A 21286-nucleotide genomic window follows, 5' to 3' on the forward strand; every position below is an offset into this window, starting at 1 on the left:
AGGAGGGGTTGGTCCCTCAGAGGAATCCAGCCTGACTGCCTTCAGTTCCTCTGCTGTCAGTGTGCTTCAGCCACCTCTCCAGTGCACCCTGTCTCGTGGGAAAGGTTGGTTTGCCATCACTGCCTCAAATGACCATGGCAAACAAAAGTCCCTGATAATGCCAAAGGTGATGGGTTTGCCTGTGATGTTGACACTCAGCTACTGCTCACTGATTTTCTGTTGCTGTTTGCCTGCCATTGGAAGACCCTCAGATGTTTAAACATTTGATGGCTAGCAACTCCTGCACCGTAGAGGAAAAACAAAGAAAGGTCTGGATGCATACCACCTCATATCTATAATTCTGCTTTGATTGTAGTCTTATGATGCATTTTTTCGGGGAAAACTTTCAATAATGCTTGCTTATGTAAAACATTCTCAGACAGAAACCTTGCAAAGCATCATCAGAGTAAATATAAATGTGTGGAGAATTACTATGTTTGGTTTTATTTATTGTAATAGCTGTGGTTAAAATGTAGATCATACTGCGGTTTTGGATCACAGTCTTGATTCCAAAAATTGCATGATCATAGGTGGATTATATCTGCATCTTTTCAAATAGATGGCAGAATATATTTCTGTGCTGTTTTTCCCTAAAAAAAAAATTGAAAGATAAGAGGCAGGAGTTTCAAGTAACATTGCAACATTTAGTTGTCAAACCATGAATGGAAATTGCCATCATAGGGACTGTGTGTTTACTCTCCTACTTCAAAAACCTGTGTGAAAATGTATCCAAGAAGAAAGGAATTTCTTTAAAAAAAAAATCAAATAATATCTTAGTAGATGAGCAGTGATTCAACATAACTAAAACAAATATTAATTGAAAAGAACCCTAGAATACAGAGAGGAAGTGTGTTGCTGTTTGGTGAACAGCACTCGCTGGAGCAGTGCTGCAGGTGATGGACTATCCAGCAATTCTTTCCTGGAATGCAGTTCCACTGATCTGCAACACTCATCAGTGCCCTGTCTGGTATCTGAGCTGCCTTTCTGAAGTTGCATCTTTCCATCATTGTTTATTTTAAATACACAATGCTACTCTCCTGCAGTTTTATGATGAAAGAATGACAACAGTAGGGAGTTACTGACTATTAAGCAGTGACAGGTTTTGTTTGTCCACCCTTGATCATAATATTTCAGCATGTATAGCAAACTCCACTGCCCAGAAGTCAACAGGATCACTTTTTTGAAACAAATACTTACAACCCTCGTGACTGGGCATGTATCTGTAGTGAGATACCACAGAATTTGTAGCCAGAAAAGAATCAGTACCAGTAAAATTGTTGAAATTATTTAAGTTTCATTTGACCAGTTTATGCTGCCATTCACCTTTTCTCAACCCCATACATGACTTTGATAGGTTGGCCAGTCCCACTGTAGACAGCTTTCAAATGGAATCGGTTGCAAGCCAGTTTGTTATATACCAAATTCTGCGTGGGCTTGCCAGGCTATTGGAGTGGCTCCCACTAGTACCATCCTGAAAAGGCATGGAAACATGTCTCCACAAATGCAGGAGCATGCATTCTCAGAGTTTAAATTAGCCTGTTTTCTGAGATGGTAGTTACTGCATAGTGTCTCAGTGTAAGCTAGTAATTGGGCAGAATTAGAGTCTGAAGACTCCCTGACTTGCAGGGGAGGAGTTTGGGTCTAAACATCCTGATGCGTTTGTTCGTATTTTGTCATATTTAGGGATGCATTTTGTACACATAATTCATAGGCTGTTTTTTCACAGCAGAGCGAGATGTTGAAAGTTTCCTATCTGTACAAAGTGTTTATCTGGTCTGGTTTTATCCCATATAGTGCAGATAATTTTACTACTGTTCAGAATAGTGAAAATTTGAAGAAAACCTGGTCTTCTTCCATATGATGTGTAATTATTCAAGATGTACTTGTGAAACTTCTTTCTGTTCTAAATGTGGCTCATGTCTGTCATCCAGTGACTCTAAAATGTGTTTTAAATAAGTATGTCCACTTTGAAAGATATGTTATTGCCAAGTCATTTTCTATAAAGGTAGTGTTACTTTATGAGGATTAGGTTTCCCCTATTCTCCTTCCCAGTAAAGATCTTCTTTCCTGCATATCTGACCCTTCTGAGATAAGGTTTCCTTCTGTCAGCATTTAATGCCATGTGAGCATTATAAAGCTGGTAATTTCATGTAGGTGGATGTTGTCTGGTGGTTACAGAGTGGTCATTCCTTCAGAAGCTGCTGATCAGAAAGGATGCAAAAATGGTAAAAAGCCATTCACAGTGGTGGGAACCAAACACTCAGAAGAGCAGAGGCCTAAAGGTTTTGCTTTGCTGGGAAGGCATTAAGTACCTGCTGCTGCTCTGGGATGTGTGGGGGAATGAGTATGTCTCCAGGAATCTGAAATAAGGAGGATTCACCACAGCATTACTTTTTACTTGATGTCTGCTCTAAGATTCAAGAAATTCTTTGAAACACTGTGGTACAGAAGGCTAAATGTAAGAGTTGACTCTATTAGTGCTCTGTTTTCTTATCCTTAGCTGCTTACTGCTAAGAGTTTTGTTTTACAGAAACTGAGCCTGTGAATTCATGTTTAAGATAGTGCTATATGCTTTTGACTGTCTTCCAGAGGAAAAGTCAGTCCCAAATGCACTCGACTGATCCCAGGTATTTGTATGCATTTGCTGTAATGTGTTACAAATTCAGTCCTGGGATGGATTTCATTGCATCATTGTCTGCAGATTTTTGCAGCCAGATGTGTTTCCTGTACCTTACTATACACTTATTGATATATGAGACCATAATTCAGATGATGATCTGAATATTTCCAGAATGTTTTACAGCATTTCTGTTTTCCAAGATGGTCGATAGTTTCAGCCTGGCCCTCACAGGCATGGCAGAGGAGCTCGTGAGAACATTTTGGCTGAATTTCTGATGATGTTCATGAGGTAGAGGAGCAGCAGCTGCTGTACTGGTAACAGAAAGAGAGAAAGACTAATTCCAGGGCAAGGCAGATTTCAAAGGCAAGTGAGCATCATGTGACTGTATGTGTATAATTTAAAGGAAAAAGAAAAAAGCTAGAACTTCAGCACAGCCTGTCTCTCCAGTATATGAGAAGTGAAGCAAATGAATATGGCCTTGAATACACTTTTTAATTTTTCAACACTGTATTTTGCCAACTTTAGTTCACTCTGTTGACTGTTCAGTCAGACCGTTTTTAAATTAAAAAGGAATACATGTTTGAATTATTTATTAAACAAAAGGTGCTTCCGTGCATGCAGACTACCTGGGTTTTGAATTTCTTTTGGTGTTGGAGTTGAAGAAAGTGCATTGCTAATAAGTTAAGAGAATGAACAACCCTCCTTCCTCTAAAATAAGTCTTTCCCTGTCTCTGAGGCAGACAGTAAGCTAACTTGTGTCTGTCCAGCCAGAGAAGAATGTCTGATTTCATTCAAATGTCTGATCTTCATTCGAATGTCTAATTTTGACCTTAGTACAAAGTTTTTCCCTCAGTTTTCTAGGCTCCATAGAGACAAAAAGTTATTAATTTCTGGTAGAGAAATGTACCTGCAAAATCAAGCAAGCCTGGATTATCTCCTAATTTTATAGATGCTCCTGATGGGTTTAAGTATGTATTTACTGGTGGATTAATGTGGAGGAACTGTAAATAAGTAGAAGGAGGCTTGCAAAAACTTTGTATCACATTACCATCAGCCTGTATGTCCCTGGAGGTTACCAGTTCATCTTGGGCTGATAAGCACCTTGTACAGTGACCTCTGCTTTGCTCAGTCCCCATTACAGCCTCTGTGTTGGTGTTCCAGACTGGGGCACAGACAGTGTTTCTTTTGTTGTTGGAGCAGCTTGTATTGTTAGCTTCTGAGTGCCTGATCTTTTCTTGTCCACTTCCGCAGAAGTAAAGAATCACTAGCTTTGGACTAGGCTGTCTGGACCTCAAATTCCTTTGGCTGACAGGGAAAACACAGTCATGCTGGGAAACTCAGAGGGGTCTTCCATCAGCCGGGGAGCTGTGGTCTTCATAGCTTGCTTAAAAGTTAGTGGGCTGTTTTACCTGGTGTTGAATCTGAGGGAACATCTGTCCAAGAGGTTGATATTTCTCGTCACTGATGTGGGACTTGATAACTGTGTAGGATCGTAGTGATGCACTGCAACAGGCCGGCCATGGCAGCAAGGAGGCTTTAGAGAAAGGTTGATGAGACCTGCCAGGGCTCTGAAGAGCTCCCAGTCACACCAGTGTGTGTGGGAGGGTGGTCGTGAGCCTGGAGCTTTTCTGTGGAAGGAAAGCAGTGAGCAGTAGCGAGTGGCTGGGCACACCCTGGCTTTGATAGCTACAGATGGAGACCTAAAAGATTGCAGGGCCACAGTCCAACACCAGCACATGTAAAATAAGGCTCAGGATTTAGATAACTCTGTTCCAGCATACTGACGTGCGTGGCCACAGTCCAACTCCAACACATGCAAAATTAGTTTCAGGATCATTCCAGCATACTGAAGCCGATGCCTAAACCAGTTATTGCCACAAGCTCAGCTAAATCAGAGGAGAACATTCAAAATAGTATTTTTTCTCTTTTTTCTTCCTTTTTTTTTTTTAACCAGGATAGTTCAGATGAAAAAAAAATTATATTTTCATGGTGGAAAAGGAAAACGGAATTATTGATATATCAGCTCCATAAGCAGCATTTCATATCTTTGTAGCCCACAAATAGCATGTTATAGTATCTGTGTACTTTAAGGCTATTTTACAAAACATGGATATGAGTTGACATAGTAATGTACTTTTTGAGATACATCATTAGTATAAAACAATTAATGAGCCCCTTCAGAAAATATCATGTTCTCAGTATGTCCACAATACACTGTTAAATCAATGAAGAAAAAACCCATACTGAACAGTTAAAGGATCCCTTCTCAAGATTCAAAGTAATGAATTTAATCAATATTTTTCTGTTATAGCAAAAATCATATAATTAACATACTTTATTTATAAAAAAGGGTGCTAGTAAAATAGGTTCAGCAGTTCAGAGTTGCTTGTAAGTATTTTTTCAAATATAGCTCATTTTTTTGTCAAATGGGTAAAGAAGTTGGAAGTTATACTCAAGTGGCATGTACCAAAGAAGTTAATGGGAAGAAAATTGTTTACAGAAGCATTGATATTAGCTCAAAGTGGTCATTTAGTTTAAAGGCAGCACTGGTAAGTTAAAAGTAAGAAAATACAGTTACTGGAAAAGTCTGTCAGAGTCCAAAAGTTGTAATACACACCATGACATTATTCACTCTTTAGAGACTCAGTCAGCACCTCTGTAATCAGTAAGCTCTAAATGGAATGACAATCTTTAATTCTTTCTCATTTTGTTGAGGGGAAAATTAGTAATTTAGCTAACTGTACAGATGCTTTTAGGTGACTGATTCTTTTGTTGGTTTCTTTCTTACCCGTGTCTACAGAGAGATGTTCCTGTGACATTTTAAATAATTTACATTTTTCTTTATTAGAATGAGTTTTTATAAAATCTGATGATCTGCTACTGGCAATTCTGTGCTGATTTTGCCACCCTGTTATAAGATGATAATAATAATGAAAAAGGGTTTTCTTAAACAGTGGTGTGCAAGAACTTATCCAGTGATACCTGATGGCCTGAGAGCTACTTAGAATGTAGGCAGGTCTGTGGCTCTGACTTGAAAAACAATGATTTGTTTGGTGTTTGGATTTGTTTAAACCCAGCAACTCAGGGTGAAATTTGTCTAGTGTAATTATTAAATATTTCTGTACAAGTACTCAAAAGATTTTAAAAGATATTAATGAATTTTGAAAACTATATGGAGGTGGATGTTAATTTGTGCCTTTTAGAATCTCTCAGACTGCATTATTTGGCACATGAGAAGAACCTAAAGAAAATAAGTTCAATAGCACTTTCCTCCACCCAGATTCATCATCTTTCCTACAGTTTACTGACACTTGGATTTTCTTCATAGTGTAGCCTGTACACTGTACCAAATGGTTCTGTTTGTCCCATGTGTGTGTTAGGAACAAGACAGAGGTCATAATGAAGCACATCTTACCTGTTGGTTTATAGGTATGTTGAGACTCTAACATGTGGAAGAAACAGGGTAAGTATGGAAGCAAGAAGAAGGCAATATATTCATTCACAGAAGTCCAGTTAATGGTTATTTTAGTTGATTAGCTAGCAACTTCATTTTCTCCCTCATGAAATTGCCTCCACAGATCCTTACTTCTGGAGCTTAATCAGCAGTAGCAATCCATCCCAGGAGTGGGAGATCAGGAGTACTTAATTAAAGAGGGACTGTAAGGCAACTCTCCCAAATTGGATATCTGATCTAGCCTTGGCATCAGGAGAGCAATGCTAGGTAAAAGTGTTTATCAAGCTCCATGTAGCCACTCTGCAAATCTCAGAGATGGGAATATGATGCAGACAGCCTGTAGAAGCTGCTATAACCTGAGTAGTATGGGTTTTAAGGCCATCTGGTACCTGAACACCTGCCTACAAATAACACATACAAATCCAAAAGATGGTCCAGTTGGATAGCCTCTGCGCTTAGATTCCCCACTGGAATTTTCTCCAAAAGCAGTAAACAATCTGTATGAAGTTTGGAAAGTCTTTGTCCTCTCTGGTCAGTAATCAAGTGCCCATTTCAAATTTATGTGACAGGACCAAAGCTAAGACAGGTGAGCCAAGGGTTTGGGTAAGAAAACTATTGAGACATGAGAATCACAGACTGCTTTTGGCACAAACATTTGGTAAAACTGCAGAATATTCTAAGCTTTTTTAAGAAAGGAAGAGCAAAACCATGGAAAGCATGTTGTATGGAGGGTTTGAGAGCTAACATTGCTACCAAAATTATAAACGGACACCAAAGTAAATTTTGAGGATAGATGGCAAAGAACATTGGCAAAATACCAAGGAGAGATCCATGAGTATATATTTAAGCACAACCTTTCTGATACAAGAGGTATCAGCTTTGCTTGTGAAGATGCACATTCTGGACTGTGAAGTACAATAAGGTGTTCTGGCAGCTCAGATGTGCTCTTCTGAAGAAAGCAAGAACTAGCACAAGCTAGATAAAATGACATTCTGATAAGTGGCAAAGTGCATCCATTTCTAAAGCATCCACTATTCCGGTGTTAAGATTATACAAATCTAGTGCAATTTCGTGAACCTCATCTGGTAAACTTGGTGATTTGGGATCTAAAATGCTTTGATCTGTACAGTCAAATTAAGGAAGTGGGATTTCAAAGCCATGATTTTGGAGTGGTAGATCTGAAAAGCCAGTGAAGGAGTTGGGTGGTAGAAGAGTCCTGCATATGAAGAACTTAGGAAAGAAGATTTTGCATCCTGCAGTTTTGAAACAAACTGACAAAAATAGTGTCAGAGGGAACAACGTAGTGGTCCATGGTCATTTGCAGCAAGCTCAGCTCTCGTGAGTAGGTGGAGGTTCCAGGATCTAGTAGTGATACCATTAAAGTGAAGACTATTTAACCAGAAACAAGCACTCTCATGGCTATGCTCTGTGAATTTCTGATGTTCATTGAATTCATTGAAGGACTGTGCACAGGTCTGACCTATACCTTTTAATTATACCATTTGTGCATGTGCGTGTGATTTAGAATGGCCTTAAAAGTCACAAGCACTGGAAGAGGGTGAAGAAGTTTGACATGCCTGCATGTGCATATATTTAAAAAAAAAGTCTGCAGCACTCCTTTCAGTTTCATTTCAATTCGGTTTTACCAAAACTTATATTTTCATAATATGGTAAGGTCCTGACTCAAATCTAAGTGGTGAAGTTACATTGAGTTCAGTAGGGCTGGAGAGGTACACAGTAGTGAGATTAAAGTTTGAAGCTTACTCTCTTCTCATGCTGAGCTGAGAATACATGTGATGGTTTGCAGGATAATGATATTTAACTGTAATATTCTTGGGGCATGAATGGCATTCCATTGATTTTCTACAACTGAACTTGGTATTGCTGATTAATACAACGATAAATGCAGAAAATGAACTATTTTGTGTTTTATTAACAATTTGCATTTCATATGGTATTTCATTTTAAATAAGTATAAAATCATACCATCGAATGGTAAGATGTAATTGCTGATCATGTATCTCTTTGTTCCAGACACTTTTATAAAAGTGTATGTATTATGTATGATCTGACCTTCAAATGTCATGAATGCGTTGTGCAATAAACTGTCAATATTTGTGGCTATAAGGTACTAGATGACTTTTACAATAATTGGAACAGCTTTATTAAAAGCTTGGATCACTCAGCTGGTTAAAGAGAAAGACAGAGGCCAATGTTCATCTGGGAGTTTCCTTCTGCCAACTGTTAAATGAAAGATATTGCAAGGTACTTAAGATGTCTTCTTCTTAAAAAAAAAACAAACAACAAAACTGTTAAAAAGGTCTCATACCAAAAAATATTCTCTCAAAAAATATTTTTTTAACATGCTTAATTTTCAGACAAAACTGAGCTCTGTCAGTTAATGGCAAGTAACCAACCTTGGTTTTTAAGTTCTAAATCTGATTTTCTATGTCTTTTGGTCACACAATTCTTCAAAGAAATGAGGCAGTTAAAATGGTGTACTCAGAAACTGTGTTTGAACTTTGATTATCTTAAAAGGTTTTAAATTTTTAGAACAATTTGAAAAGCTAAGAACTCCAAGACAAAACTCTGTAGGGAATTCGATTGAAATGAAAAAAAGAAAATAAGAAATGTTTTGTGATGAACCAAAGCTTAATTTTGGTTAAGCATCTACTAATATAATTTTGTGCTGTATATCCAGCCTCTTGCATGCATCTCAGAATATGTATCACAGTGAAAAGCATTAAGATATAACCAACACTGTGTACATACAGTATTGTCACGCAAAGTGTTTTGAACCCATGGGGTGTGAGAACCACCAGTCTTCAGGTGTGTCATTTATGGGCTTAAGGTGTGTGTGCAGCCCCAAGTCACCAGCCTAACAGTTACGAAGAAATTGCTTGGAATGTTTTGCCTCTCTTCCAGTTGTGCCTGAAATAACACCCAGCTACTCCCCTGCAGCCCAGGGTATTGGCTGTGACTGACATTCCCCCACTTCTAGATGTTGCAAGACTTCCCTCATATAAATGGCTCCGAGCATTTTACTTCAGTTTAATTTAGACTGTAATTTAAATTTAACTCTGCCATTGCACTAATTGTTAGCAGAGCCAGGGCTCTGCTAACAAGTTTGTGCTTGTTGTTTGTCTGTGTGGTTCAGAGGGCTAAGGGGGAATTCTTATGTCAGAAGTGGTATCTTTTTATTTACCAGTGGAACCTTTGTATAATCTTTATTTCTAATAATACAAACAATGTGAATGCTACTTTCTCACTGGTAGGCCTCCTTTCCAATTCTCTTCTAAAATAGCTCTCTGTTTAAACAAATTCCCTGCCAATCCATAGTAACAGTTTAAGATTCCCATTTATGGTCATTATAAAACCTAAATCCTTGATGAAACAATAGAGACAGCAAATTGTTCCTGACCTAAGACATTAGTAACTCTTTCCGGAGGCCTAAAATATAACTGTAATATTTAGTAATATTAGAAGCTTTCATTTTAAGCCGTGAACTTCGCTAGCAAAGTGTAGTGACATCTGCTAATAGGGTCCTAATTTCAAATTATGAGCACAGGGCTAGATTCTGTTCTCATTTACATTGAACAGTACTAATTGAAGCTACTTCAGGTAGCTAGAAAAATATGATTAATTATATCCCCAATTATATTCCTATTTTCCACTATTTTCAGTATTAGTAAGGCTTTCTCTAAGGAATAGGCAAGAAAGGTAATGCATGTTTTCCCAAAAACTTTGCATATTCTGTGCTACTTCCCAGGGATAGAAGTGGTTGAGTCCAGGCATACTTGCACAAAGGTGACAGCAGTGACAGGACTAACACACTGAATATCTTCTGACTCCCTTCTTGACATTGGATTTCCTGCTGCAAGATGGGCTAATGTGGATTGCTTACAGGTCATAAAAAAATAGCTGTGGTCACTACCACTTCTTGTTGCACCATATTTCATTAACTTTTACAGGCAGTTCTGAAGAACTACAAATATTTTGAATTTCAGAAATATATGAAGACCTGGGATTATGTGCGGCTTTAAAGGCTTCTGGCCACATTTTCAAAGGGTTCTTTAATAGTGTCGAAAATTGTGCAAGAGCAAACACATACTTGTAAGTCTGATTACCTATTTTGTGAGTTGATTACCTTTTCCATGTGATTGCCTGTTTTTGGCTAATTTGGCAAACCCTGTGTCGACAAATTCCAACTGACTTCACTGCTGATTTAGTCTGCATGAGGACTGCAATTTAGCTCCTTTGAACATGGAAGCACCTCTTTGTGAATTTCTGCACTTTCACATACACACAGCAAATAAATAGTCTGGTAAAATTTGTGGGACATGTATGTAGATGTTCCTTTCAAAATTTGGCTGCTAACGTGACTGAAGTCAGTGCTGCTGCCTAACCAAGTGAAAACAGGTTTCTTTTTATGAAAGCAATCCATCCTTTTCTAATCGTTTTTATAGACTCATCCCAGACAGGTGGACCAGTTGTACAGAATATATGCGGAAATGTCAAAGAATTTGTTTTCTTTTGCTCTTCATGTGTCTGTCTAGATAGCTTCTGCTTTGAGTACACAGATTCACAGTCCACCTAAGTTTGTCTTCTCTTTTCTAGCAATATCCACTGAAGTTGGCATTTTGCCTCTGTGACATCTGCATGTGTGTGCTGAGGGCACCGCCTGCCGTGGCTCATTTCTGGGTAGATCATTTCTGATACCTAGTAAGAGATCTGCTGTAAAAAAAGGATTCACTGATGTCTTTCTCGCTTTCTCTTAACCTTCTACTGTTAAAGTGCTCCTGGCTCAAAACTGTTGATTGGGATTGTCTGTCTCTGTGGAAACATCCTTTCCAGGTTTGGTGGTGATGTGAAAACAGAGCTACTGGGCCATCTCCATACTAGATAGGGAGTGGTGGCTTTTAGTCCCTCCTCTTCTGAAAAATGGGCATCAGTCTGAAGAAGGGCAATCATTCAAATGCTGATCTTATGGATTGCTCAATTTTAATTTCAGTCTGCGTGACAAACAGGTTTGACCACATTTTGGCCAAATTGGCTCTTTGGTTATGCAGCTAATTGGCACCTTCTGATCTGGATGTTGAAGTGAACTTTCTTTCCTTGCATTTGTCCTAAGAGAACATGTGCACAGTCAGTTATTAGGTGTAGCTGAGGCATGGTATGCAAGAGATGTCCCTGTTGTACCACCCCAGAAGCTGCTTTGTGGCTGAATTCCTCTGTGTCCTGTGCCATGGAGCAGTATCTGCCTGCCCAGCAGGTACAGCAGAGCAGCTGCAGGACTCACAGCTGTTCCTTTTCCTTATACTGACACAAAGACCAGTTTTGTATGTAGAACTGAGTATTGATTTTTGCACCTCTGTCCACGACTTTTGCTGTGAACAGACACTTTCAAAACGAAAGTTCAGCAAGAGTAAGTTCAGAGACAAGACTCTGAAGACTTACATGTAGCATTTACATCTATACCATACTTTATACTCTGTTCTGTTATTTCCTGCATTTGAATCAGGAAAGGTTGGGATGGGCAGGAAGGCATTCAGGACGTCGCCTTGCCTATAATGGAAGCAGATAGTAAAAAAAAGGCAGTTTAATCCCATGTGCATTGAGTGCACATCATATAGACCACATAACTCAGTGAACCACAATGGCTGTAAGATAAGTAACTGTTCTCTTTCCTTCCTGATCTTTTATCCTCAGAATTGAGAAGCCCAAAACCCATAGCTCAAATCCTGAGTAAATCATAAATTAAACTACTTTGTGGAGGCTAATCCTAGTTCTGCAGATCTGTAAAATGTTACTACATTTTTGCACAATTTACAGAACTGAGATATTCTGCTTGTGAAAGGTCTCTCAATAGCAGGAGAAAGGGGACATCAGAGTTGTAGGATACATGATTATTGCTAGAGCTGAAGATTTTTCATTCCCCACATACTCTGTTCTTGGCATAGTCTGTATTCACCAGTTTGCTTCTTAGCTTTTTTCTTGCTGATCTCTTCTCCTTTTTCTGTGTCCCTTTTTTCACCCTTCGTTTTCCATAGATCACTTTTAAGAGACTTGGTATAAGGAAACCTTGGTAGCAGAGTCAGTGGGACTTGAACACATTTTAAAGTTAAGCACATTTTAAACTTAAGTGCCTCGACAAATAGGTACAATGTGCCACAATGGGGCCCGAGTGAGAAGCTGGGGTAGCATTTGATGGGAAGAGTCGGCAGCCTTGAACGTATCTTTTCATTGTTTGAAATAAAAGAACTTAGATGTAAAGCTGCTCATTCAGGTAGCAATGGCCTCCAGCGCTTCGGTGGGCTTTGTAGGCAGAGGAATTCAAAAGAAAACCCCTCAGCCCAGCTTTAAAGTCTTAGGAATGATTTCACTGTGGGAAGAAAAATTCTTCAAGGTAAGGCCCCTGTTGGAGCAAAGCCTTTGGAGCTATCTACTGTATGTCTACTTAAATCTAAAAGAAAACTGTTCAGACCACCCACATCTTTCTTTGCTTCATTGTTGTTTTCAGTTTGCTTTTTCAGAGGGATTAGTGCTAGAGTAAACTCCATCGTCTCGCTGCCTTGAAAAAATTCAATTTTGTGTAAAGTGAAAATTACACTCTTAAATCTGCAAGGCGAGCTGTTCATCTTACAAATTTATTCTTTTTTATTGGGCCACACATATTCTAGATAGAAAGATAAAAGGCAAATGGATAACAGGCCATCATTTAGAGTGACATATAGCAAAACATAACTAGTAGACTTATTCAGTGAATTCCTCCTGAGTGGCTTGTTAACTTTATCTATATATTTATCTATAATGCTCATATAGTATTTATTGAAAACCAAAATAAAATCCTGCATTTTATTATCATGCATTCTGCATTTTGCTCTTCAGAAAAATCTTTTTGCGCTCAGGAATTCGTTTTTTCCCAAAGCAGCTTAAGCCATAATTATATACAACTTCTGAGGAGTAAAAAAGGAGAAAATCTAAACTCTTTAGGGATATTGGAATTATAGACTAGCACCTATATATGTTTTCCTGGACTCACAAAGACAAAATACACTCCTGCAGTATGCTACTTTATGTATGTGAAGATAATTCAAAATGACATTTACTAGCTTTCTAACTTAAATATTATGCTTTAACTCTGCAGTCTAAGAACAGTCAGAAAATGTTAAACAAGATTGTGATGTGAAAACTATCAGATTTGCCTTTTGAAAACTAGTAATAGCTTGATTACATACATGAATAAGATAAGCATTTATATATATTTTTTAATCACTCTATCATCTCCTTCTTTCAGCTTTAAACAAAATAGTTTAGAGGAACCATTTTATAATACATACTGAAATGCCTGTTAGTGTTACCTTTTCCAGAAATCTGGTATTTGGGTCTCTGCTACTGTGAGAATAGATTTTATTAGAGCCAAATGTTTAAGTCTTTCTTATGTCCCATTACTTCCATTTAAAAGGCAATGCTGTGTAAACTGCACTATGTTTCCTGACAGCTTTAGTTACATATCAAATGGGTAGAGACAGAACATTTTTAGTCAGGAGTTTATGGTTGAAATAATCGAGACTCTGCATGGAGGTTTTAACTGTGTGCTCCCCACCTCAGTGTAACCCAGATAGCTCAGCTCTTGCACAGGGATGTGATGATGTGTCCCTGTGTACTGCTCCTGACATACCAGTAGCATCAATCTGGTTCAGAATTTCAACATTTGCCGTGGTACTTTTTGGTGAAATCATAAATTGATACATATATGTGATATTACATGTCCCTGTTAAGTACAAGATGATAGATGAGTTTTGTATGGTTTGAATAGTGAGTTTTTAAAAATGCCCTACATGTTTGCAATTTTTATGTCAGTCTTTTGTAAGTTATTTTGTTTGTAGCCTGCTTGGATAAAAGCAGCTTATTCAAGATGGCTGAAAATGACTGTTTCTTTATATGAGGAGAGAGAAGAGGTGTCCTGGAGTCTCACCCATTGTATTATGATGCAAAGAATAAGTGTAGCTGTGAACACTGAAGGAGAAAACGCAGGAGCTGTGGGTGAGAGGGGGAAGGAATTCCCTCTCATCTGATGAATTTTTACATTGCTTTTCCCATGATATTAGGTCACTCACTAGGTTGTCTGTTGTCATTCCAGTGCTGAAATGTTGCAGAAGGAAGTTTGTTAGTTGTTGAAGGGAGTGTGTGTAGAATCATCACTGTTGTTGGACCCTCTTCTCACTGCAATTCTGTTCTTTTAGGAGGTTTTAATAAACTGGTGCAAACTTTTTCCCTCTAAAAGCATACAGATTTTCACAGTACTTAAATAGAATCAACAAAACAACAATCTCAAACTTTTGGGGAAAAAATTAATAGGAACGAAGCAAAAGAAGAAATCAAACCAGCTGCTGACACAGCTGTTTCTTTTCTTGTATAATTCAATTCAATATAAAGGTACCATATGCTGCTTAAAATGATGATAGCAAAGATGAAATAATTTAAGACAATAACAAGAAAATACATGAATTGTCAGCATTCTGTCAGATTTAAAGAATGAAATAGACAGGTGTAGTATTGACATGTTTAACTTTGTGTTGTGTTAGCAGTTTTAGTGAGAACAACTCCTGACATGTGCTGAAGTGATGTGAGAACATTTCTGTGTTGCAGACATTGGAGAAGAAGCTGGGAGATCTGTAGGAGTCCAGCAGCCAGCTTTACTGAGAGACAGGAGCCTTGGTTCTGCCATGAAAGACTGCCCATATTGTGGAAAAACTTTCAGAACATCCCATCACTTAAAGGTCCACTTGAGAATACACACAGGTGAGAGGAACAAGTGAGCGGAGCGCTGTCGACACATGCCATATGTGTGTGGGGGTTAACATAATATGTGGCTAGGAGCCTTAATTCCCAGTGTAGATTTGGACTTATTAGTTGGAGAGAGTCTTTTGAGAAAGATGTATGACAGTCTTAAATAAAAGCACAAGGAATGTGTTGTTGGATAAAGACCACTTTAATAGAATCATCTTTTCCCAGTTGAGGTTATTTCTGTCTCCTTCCCTGCTTCATCACTGTTTCCTTCAATTACCCTTGTCCTTCAATAGGCATAAGCCTATTGGTTTCAGACTTAGTTATACTAACTGCTTCAAAGGCCTTCCTTAGCATCTGCTTAGGGATTCTGTATGTTTTTCTCAGTTACTATTTTTGTTCCATTTAGCATGCTCATTTTTAACCTCTCGCTGTTCATATGGATAAATCAGCTTCATGGATCTGCTTTTTTTCCCCCACTAGAACTCACATGACTAAGTACTTGTAAGTAGCAAAACTTATCATGCTTTGCACTGTGGTAAAACTTAATGTATTTTACTTCAGTAACAATCACATCATTTCTACCCTACAGAGATTTGCTACTGGTCTGGATACTCACTTTATTTTGGTATGTCTCTCACTGGGAGGGCTGCTCTCAATACCAGTAAACTATAGCCACTCCATTTAAATTGCAATATCTTGTTTGCTTAAAAGTACATGTGTGCGTGGTAAGGTTCATGTAGAGACACAGGATGTGTTTAAGGCTTATTCTGTCCATAATTAAAATCTGACATACAGTGTTGAAATCCTCAGGTCCTGTTGACATAATTTGAAAATCTGTGTATGGCCAATATGATACTGTTTTCTTCCAAGTGTTAGTAATATTAGTAGACTATGGAAGAGTATTCAAAACTGGAGATTTGGGGTACTTCTTTTTGGAAACAGACATAGTGGATCCCATAATTGTGGGGAAATTTTCTTTTTAAACCATTTTAAATAAATTTCAGAAATTTACTGCTACTTTTCTAATAGAAAGGTAAAATTATTTCATGAAGAAATACATTCCAGTTGTACTTCCTACTCGAAAAACCTCACTTTTAACTCTTATTTCACTGAAGTACCAAATAAGCAGAATTTTCCTCCCTTCCCAAAATCAGCAGTCATGTTTCTCCTATGTGCTTCCACAGATCTAATACTTAATGTTGGGTTTGAGAATCAGAGACCTGATTTTGAAAAATTGAAAATGAAAGTTATTGAAAGAAAAACCATTTTTGAGATGGGAAAATTTGTTCACTGTATTTTTATTCTCCTCTCTTTGCATTTTGGAGAATACCACGCTGGTTTGATCTGAATTTTAAAATGTGGCACTCTAATGTAGTTTGCAGTGCAGGAATATTCTTTTCTATGTGTTGGACTTCGTGGGGGGAAAAAAAGAAAACCCTGTTCGTGTGCTTTCTAATGTAGTAAAAGTAAAGAAATGGTGGTTATTTTATTGAAAAATAACCTTATACCTATGGAGTTTAAAGAATTAGACATTTTTACTGTTGGACATGCAAAGAAAAACTTTTAAAATAACCTGAGATTGCCCATCTCTTCATTTGGTTTTATTATATAGTGATCACTTTCTTCCTATGTTAAAGATGGCAGTGATTACACATTTGGTGTTTGTGCCTTAGAACTAATGGAAAGTAAATTAATTACAATGGAAATATTCCATAAAACTTGCATATTAAAACTGACTAAACAAAATTAAAATAAGAAAAAGATAAACAGATATAACAAAATAAGAAAAAAAGAAACTATTGAAACAAATTTGGAATACGTTTAAAAATCATTATAATTTTAAAATAGATAAAGATCAATTTCCATTAGTTTGAGAACAAAGTATTTGTAAATAATGACAAGAGTATGTTTAAATGAAGCAATGTTTTACATATTGGAAATAATCCTAATAAAAAATATTAAATTGTAAATTGGCAAATTACTAGAGTTATTAAATAAAAATTAAGTCGCTTTGCAGTAAAGGGAAATTACGTAATAGATACCAGTTATTAAGCAAATATTTGTTAGCTCATACTTATCAGGGACAGTTTCCTGCCTTTTATGTCACACTCTGTCTTTATTATACGCCTGGATCATATAACTGACTGATAAAAAACACTTTACTGTATTTCTCCACTACATTAACTCAATTACTGTTCTTGTTCTCACAGCACCTGTTTGTTAGAGATGAGCTCAAGCAGTTCAGCAGAAGTCGGGTTCCTTCGAACATCTGTGTGTTTGGAGGCACACGACTAGGTTGGTTTGGTACACGTGCCAAGACAAGACCCAAAGTCTGATCCAGCCAGGAGGTGCTTCTGTGGCAATTGGCCTGAAAAATCTAGAGAAGCAGCTTAATCCTCCACAAGATTAGGAAGCTCTGCTCTGTTTCTGAAGAATTAGCTAGTGGCTTGGGTTGCTTCTTTTCTCCGTTGGATATTTCATGGTTGCAACCTTCCCCAGACTGAGTCTCACTTTCTGTGTAGTTTGCTATCATATAATAAGCTTCTGAAGGAAAAAAGAACAAATCAAAGTTTTATTTAGCATGCTCAGTTGTGTCCCAACACACAACTGTAGAGGATTTTTCTTCTTATCTAACTCAGTGATATTAAGCCAGGAAGAGCTTTAAGGGGAAGATGTAAGATATGATTTCTGATTGTTCCCATATGATAAGAAGAAAAGGGCGTAATTACGTGAAATCAGTTTCTCCTCTTTCTTGCTCTAAAAACAGTTGATGGATGAGACAGTTCCCTGGGACGACCCTGAAAGAAGAGAGGAAGGACTTTCAGGCCAAAGTGCTTCAGAGCCTCCGGGCTTAGGGAAGACAGACAGAACTCCTTTAGGCCTCTTAGATGAGCTCTTTATGTTGACTAGTGAACAGAGCTGGGCTGTGTGGTCCTGCTTCTTCAGAACTGCCTCCTTCAACTCACACAAACTCACTGTGGGAGGAGATGCAGAAACAAGGGCAAAGCGTGTCTGTGCACCAGCAGTGCGGAACAGACATGTGGGTGGCCTGTCCAGTTTGTGATTCAACCTCCTGGTTATAAAATAATATATAATAAAGCTGGGAAGGTTATGACACAGAAATCTTAGGGGTGCTCAGTCTTTGTGAAAAAGAAAACCATCCAAGTATCTCAGCCTCATAATGTGCCAAATGCAGATGCTTCCTGAGTTTTCATTTTTCCCCTCTGAGGACAGCAGCTTAAGCTTCCTTCATTCGGAAAGCTGAACATCTTTATGTTCTTGAGCACTCTTAACCCCCTTGAAATGGAATAAATGGGTGTGGGGTTTACTTTATAGTCTAGGCCTTTGGACTGCACAGAAACAGTTAAGTGTAAATTAAAATTTCTCATGTTCCACCTTTGTAAGGTGACACATTATGTAAGAGCTGATTGCAGCTCCTCTTTGCATCTTGCATTAGCATTCAGAAGCTACCACAGATGTAGACCAGTTTGGGTTTCTGTCATCATTAGATGCTCAGGTATATTCCCAGTATGACAGGTACAGTTAAATCCCTTGAGTAATGAAAAAAAGAATGATGTGGCTGAGCAAAGGAAAGCCCTGAAGATGCTTTGGATTGTGCTAAAGAGCAGAAACCTAAGAAAGAGATGAATAGGAATAAAAACCTTGGCATGGCAGTGTCCTTTGACTGAGAGTTTGTTACGATATGTATGACACATATCTTGCATATATTAGATGTATTATATACATTTACAGCGTTACTGCATTTTCCCTTGGAAATGTGACTAGCCAATTTTAAACCTTGCTTAGATGAACTGATGAAATACAGTAAAAATGGTGCTGTTTTAAATGAGTTCAATTCACATTTCCTTCCTAAAAAAAGACTGCCTGTTGCCATTCTCTGAAGGCGCTTGTAGTGGGATGAGCAATATGAATAATTAAGGAAAATGGGTATGTGTGCTCCAAGAGGAGACAATTTTGGTATTGAACATCCTTTATTCTTACATTTCTAAGATGAACTAAAAGGACTTTTCATTTCTCTAGATTTCTCCAGATTTCCCATCCTTAACATTGTACAGCATGCCTTTTCTCCTGTCTTAATGACATCCCAAACTTTTGTTGAAAATAATTGATTGAATTTAAATTTCCTTAAAAGTTTAAGAGGTAATGTTACAGTATAAATTTCCTACCAAACACTAAGTAGGGAAATATCCATTAGTGAAATTAACTACAGTTTCTAGGTAGCTAACAATGTGCAGTATACAGTAGGGCATGGCTAATGAACACTGCAGTGGGTGATATTTCATTATACAAATTAATGCTCACATTTTAATGGGAAAGTCACATAATGAATCTCAGCTTCAGTGACAGCAATTAGAGACACAGATTGTCCCCTTCTGGACAAGGCACTGTTTAGCAATAAGCAGCTGTGTAAAAAGTCTTCAGGTTTACAACGTATATATATGCTTTGGGGGAATTAGTGTACAGTTTATATTAATGTACTGAATCTTCCCTGCAAAGTAACAACCATATTTATCTCTCTGCATTTTAACTAAGTAAAGACGTGTAAAAAGACTAAATAAATACTGCAGATGAGATATAAATAAAGGAAAATATTCAATTATAAAACTTTATAAAAATTAAAATATTTTATAGTGATGCCAAGTGCACAATTGAGAAATCTTTAATAAAATGAGTCAAAAGCATCAAATTCTGTCCTCTTACAGAGTAAGGTAGTTACATCTTATATAATAGAGAAAAATTACTAGTAAAGGAAAGTAGTAAAGAGAAGAAGTTAACTAGTATTTCTGACAAACAGATTAATTGTGTAGTGAAACATGTGCAGGATCCAAAAATAATCCTACAGAACCTTTGATATTCCATTTGGTTTAAAAAGTGTGAAGTGAATGATTAGAATGATAAAAGAAATTACCATGTAAGAATAGGCATAATAATGAACTAATTAAACCATACAGCAATTCATTTCTAAAATATCTACTGCACAATGGATAAAATAGGTTATCAATAACTGTTTCAATGGTAAAATAAAAAATGCTGGAAAATGTTTTCAGTATTTTCATTAAGCAGTATTCTCTGGAATTATAAGATGTTTGATTTCATTTGCTTTGCATGAAAGCAAACTGTGGCTTGTTTAGAAACCTGTGAGATCGAATTGCAACCCACATTGTCCCTGAGTGACTGTCAAAACCCCACAGTGAGTGGGGCTGCCAAGCATTCTGTGTTGGGGTTCTTGCACTGAGGCACAGCTCTCACTGTACTGAGGAGCAGCACTACGAGGAGTAGAAGGGCATAATCCACAAAGCCCTCACGAAATTTTATTAAAAAAGGAAAAGGGGACATTCGGTGGGGAAGGGGTGCAGGACAGATTTTTAAGAAGCTGCATTTCAAGTATGAAAGATGGATAAAGGAGCTCACAGCACTAAAGATAAATCGGTGTTTAAGAGGTACAGAAATTTGAGGAGGGAAACTAAAAGCAGTAGTAAAAATATGTGTGTGGCTATGAGGGTTATGGAGAACGGGGTAACATTTTGAAGATCTGGCAGACCAAACAATTGGTATCTTGCTAATACTGGACAAGAATGGATAAGGTATTATCAACCATGGTGCTTTTCTGTTCTGTTCTCAGAAAGAAGAATGATGGTTTTTTAAGCATTTTCCAGTGATACAGTTACGCTGCCATTAAGTAATGAGGCTGTGATGCTGTAGACCACTGAATTTTAATATTTTTTAGAATGAATGAGACTGGATAACTTATAGATAAAGTCTTAAAAACCCTGGCTGAAGAGCTCTCCAAATCATTAAAGTTCATTTAAAAGAAAAAAAACACAAAAAACAAAAAACCCAAGTCTTGGAACACAGAGCAAGTTCCAGAGCACTCACAGTAGTAAAAAAGTTCTGACTATTCTAGTATTTCCAAAAAAAAAAAGAATAAAAAAAGAATGTTAAGGCCTTGAAATTATAAATTACTACCCTGTCATAAATTTGGGGGTAAAATTACAGAATGAATTTGTTAACTTATTAAAAGTTGGTAGCATAGTTAATTCAATTTTGTGTTATAAAAGGAAGTTTTATCAAGTTTCTTTTCATGAAAGTAACTTGTTCGATGTGACAATTCCCTCCTCCAAAAAAAACCCCAAAAACCAGCATACAGAGATGAAATAGCACATAAACTGGCAGCTCCACAGCAGCACTTGCAGCTCCATCTATTTGGTATTTTATCATTATTTGGAAGACTATATAAAATCACTGTTGATAAAATTTACCAATGGCACAAAAATGGTAAGATGCTAAAAATCATGGGGAGGCACTGATTAGTCACTTAGTCAAGTGGGCTCTTTTCAACAATATGAATTTTAAATCAG

General features: G+C 37.4%; 1 protein-coding gene across 7 annotated transcripts in view; it reads left to right on the plus strand.

Annotated features, from left to right (window-relative positions):
• Positions 1–21286, plus strand: part of ZNF536 (zinc finger protein 536) — a 345809-nt gene that overhangs the window by 199373 nt on the left and 125150 nt on the right. For all 7 annotated transcript variants that reach the window (XM_027697630.1, XM_027697631.1, XM_027697634.1 and 4 more), the window contains one exon: positions 14766–14918. In XM_027697630.1, coding sequence (XP_027553431.1) covers positions 14766–14918 — 153 coding nt within the window. The remainder of the gene's footprint in view (positions 1–14765; positions 14919–21286) is intronic.

Source organism: Neopelma chrysocephalum, unplaced genomic scaffold, assembly GCF_003984885.1.
Source record: "Neopelma chrysocephalum unplaced genomic scaffold, ASM398488v2 Primary Assembly neopelma1_121, whole genome shotgun sequence".
NCBI lineage: Eukaryota > Metazoa > Chordata > Aves > Passeriformes > Pipridae > Neopelma > Neopelma chrysocephalum.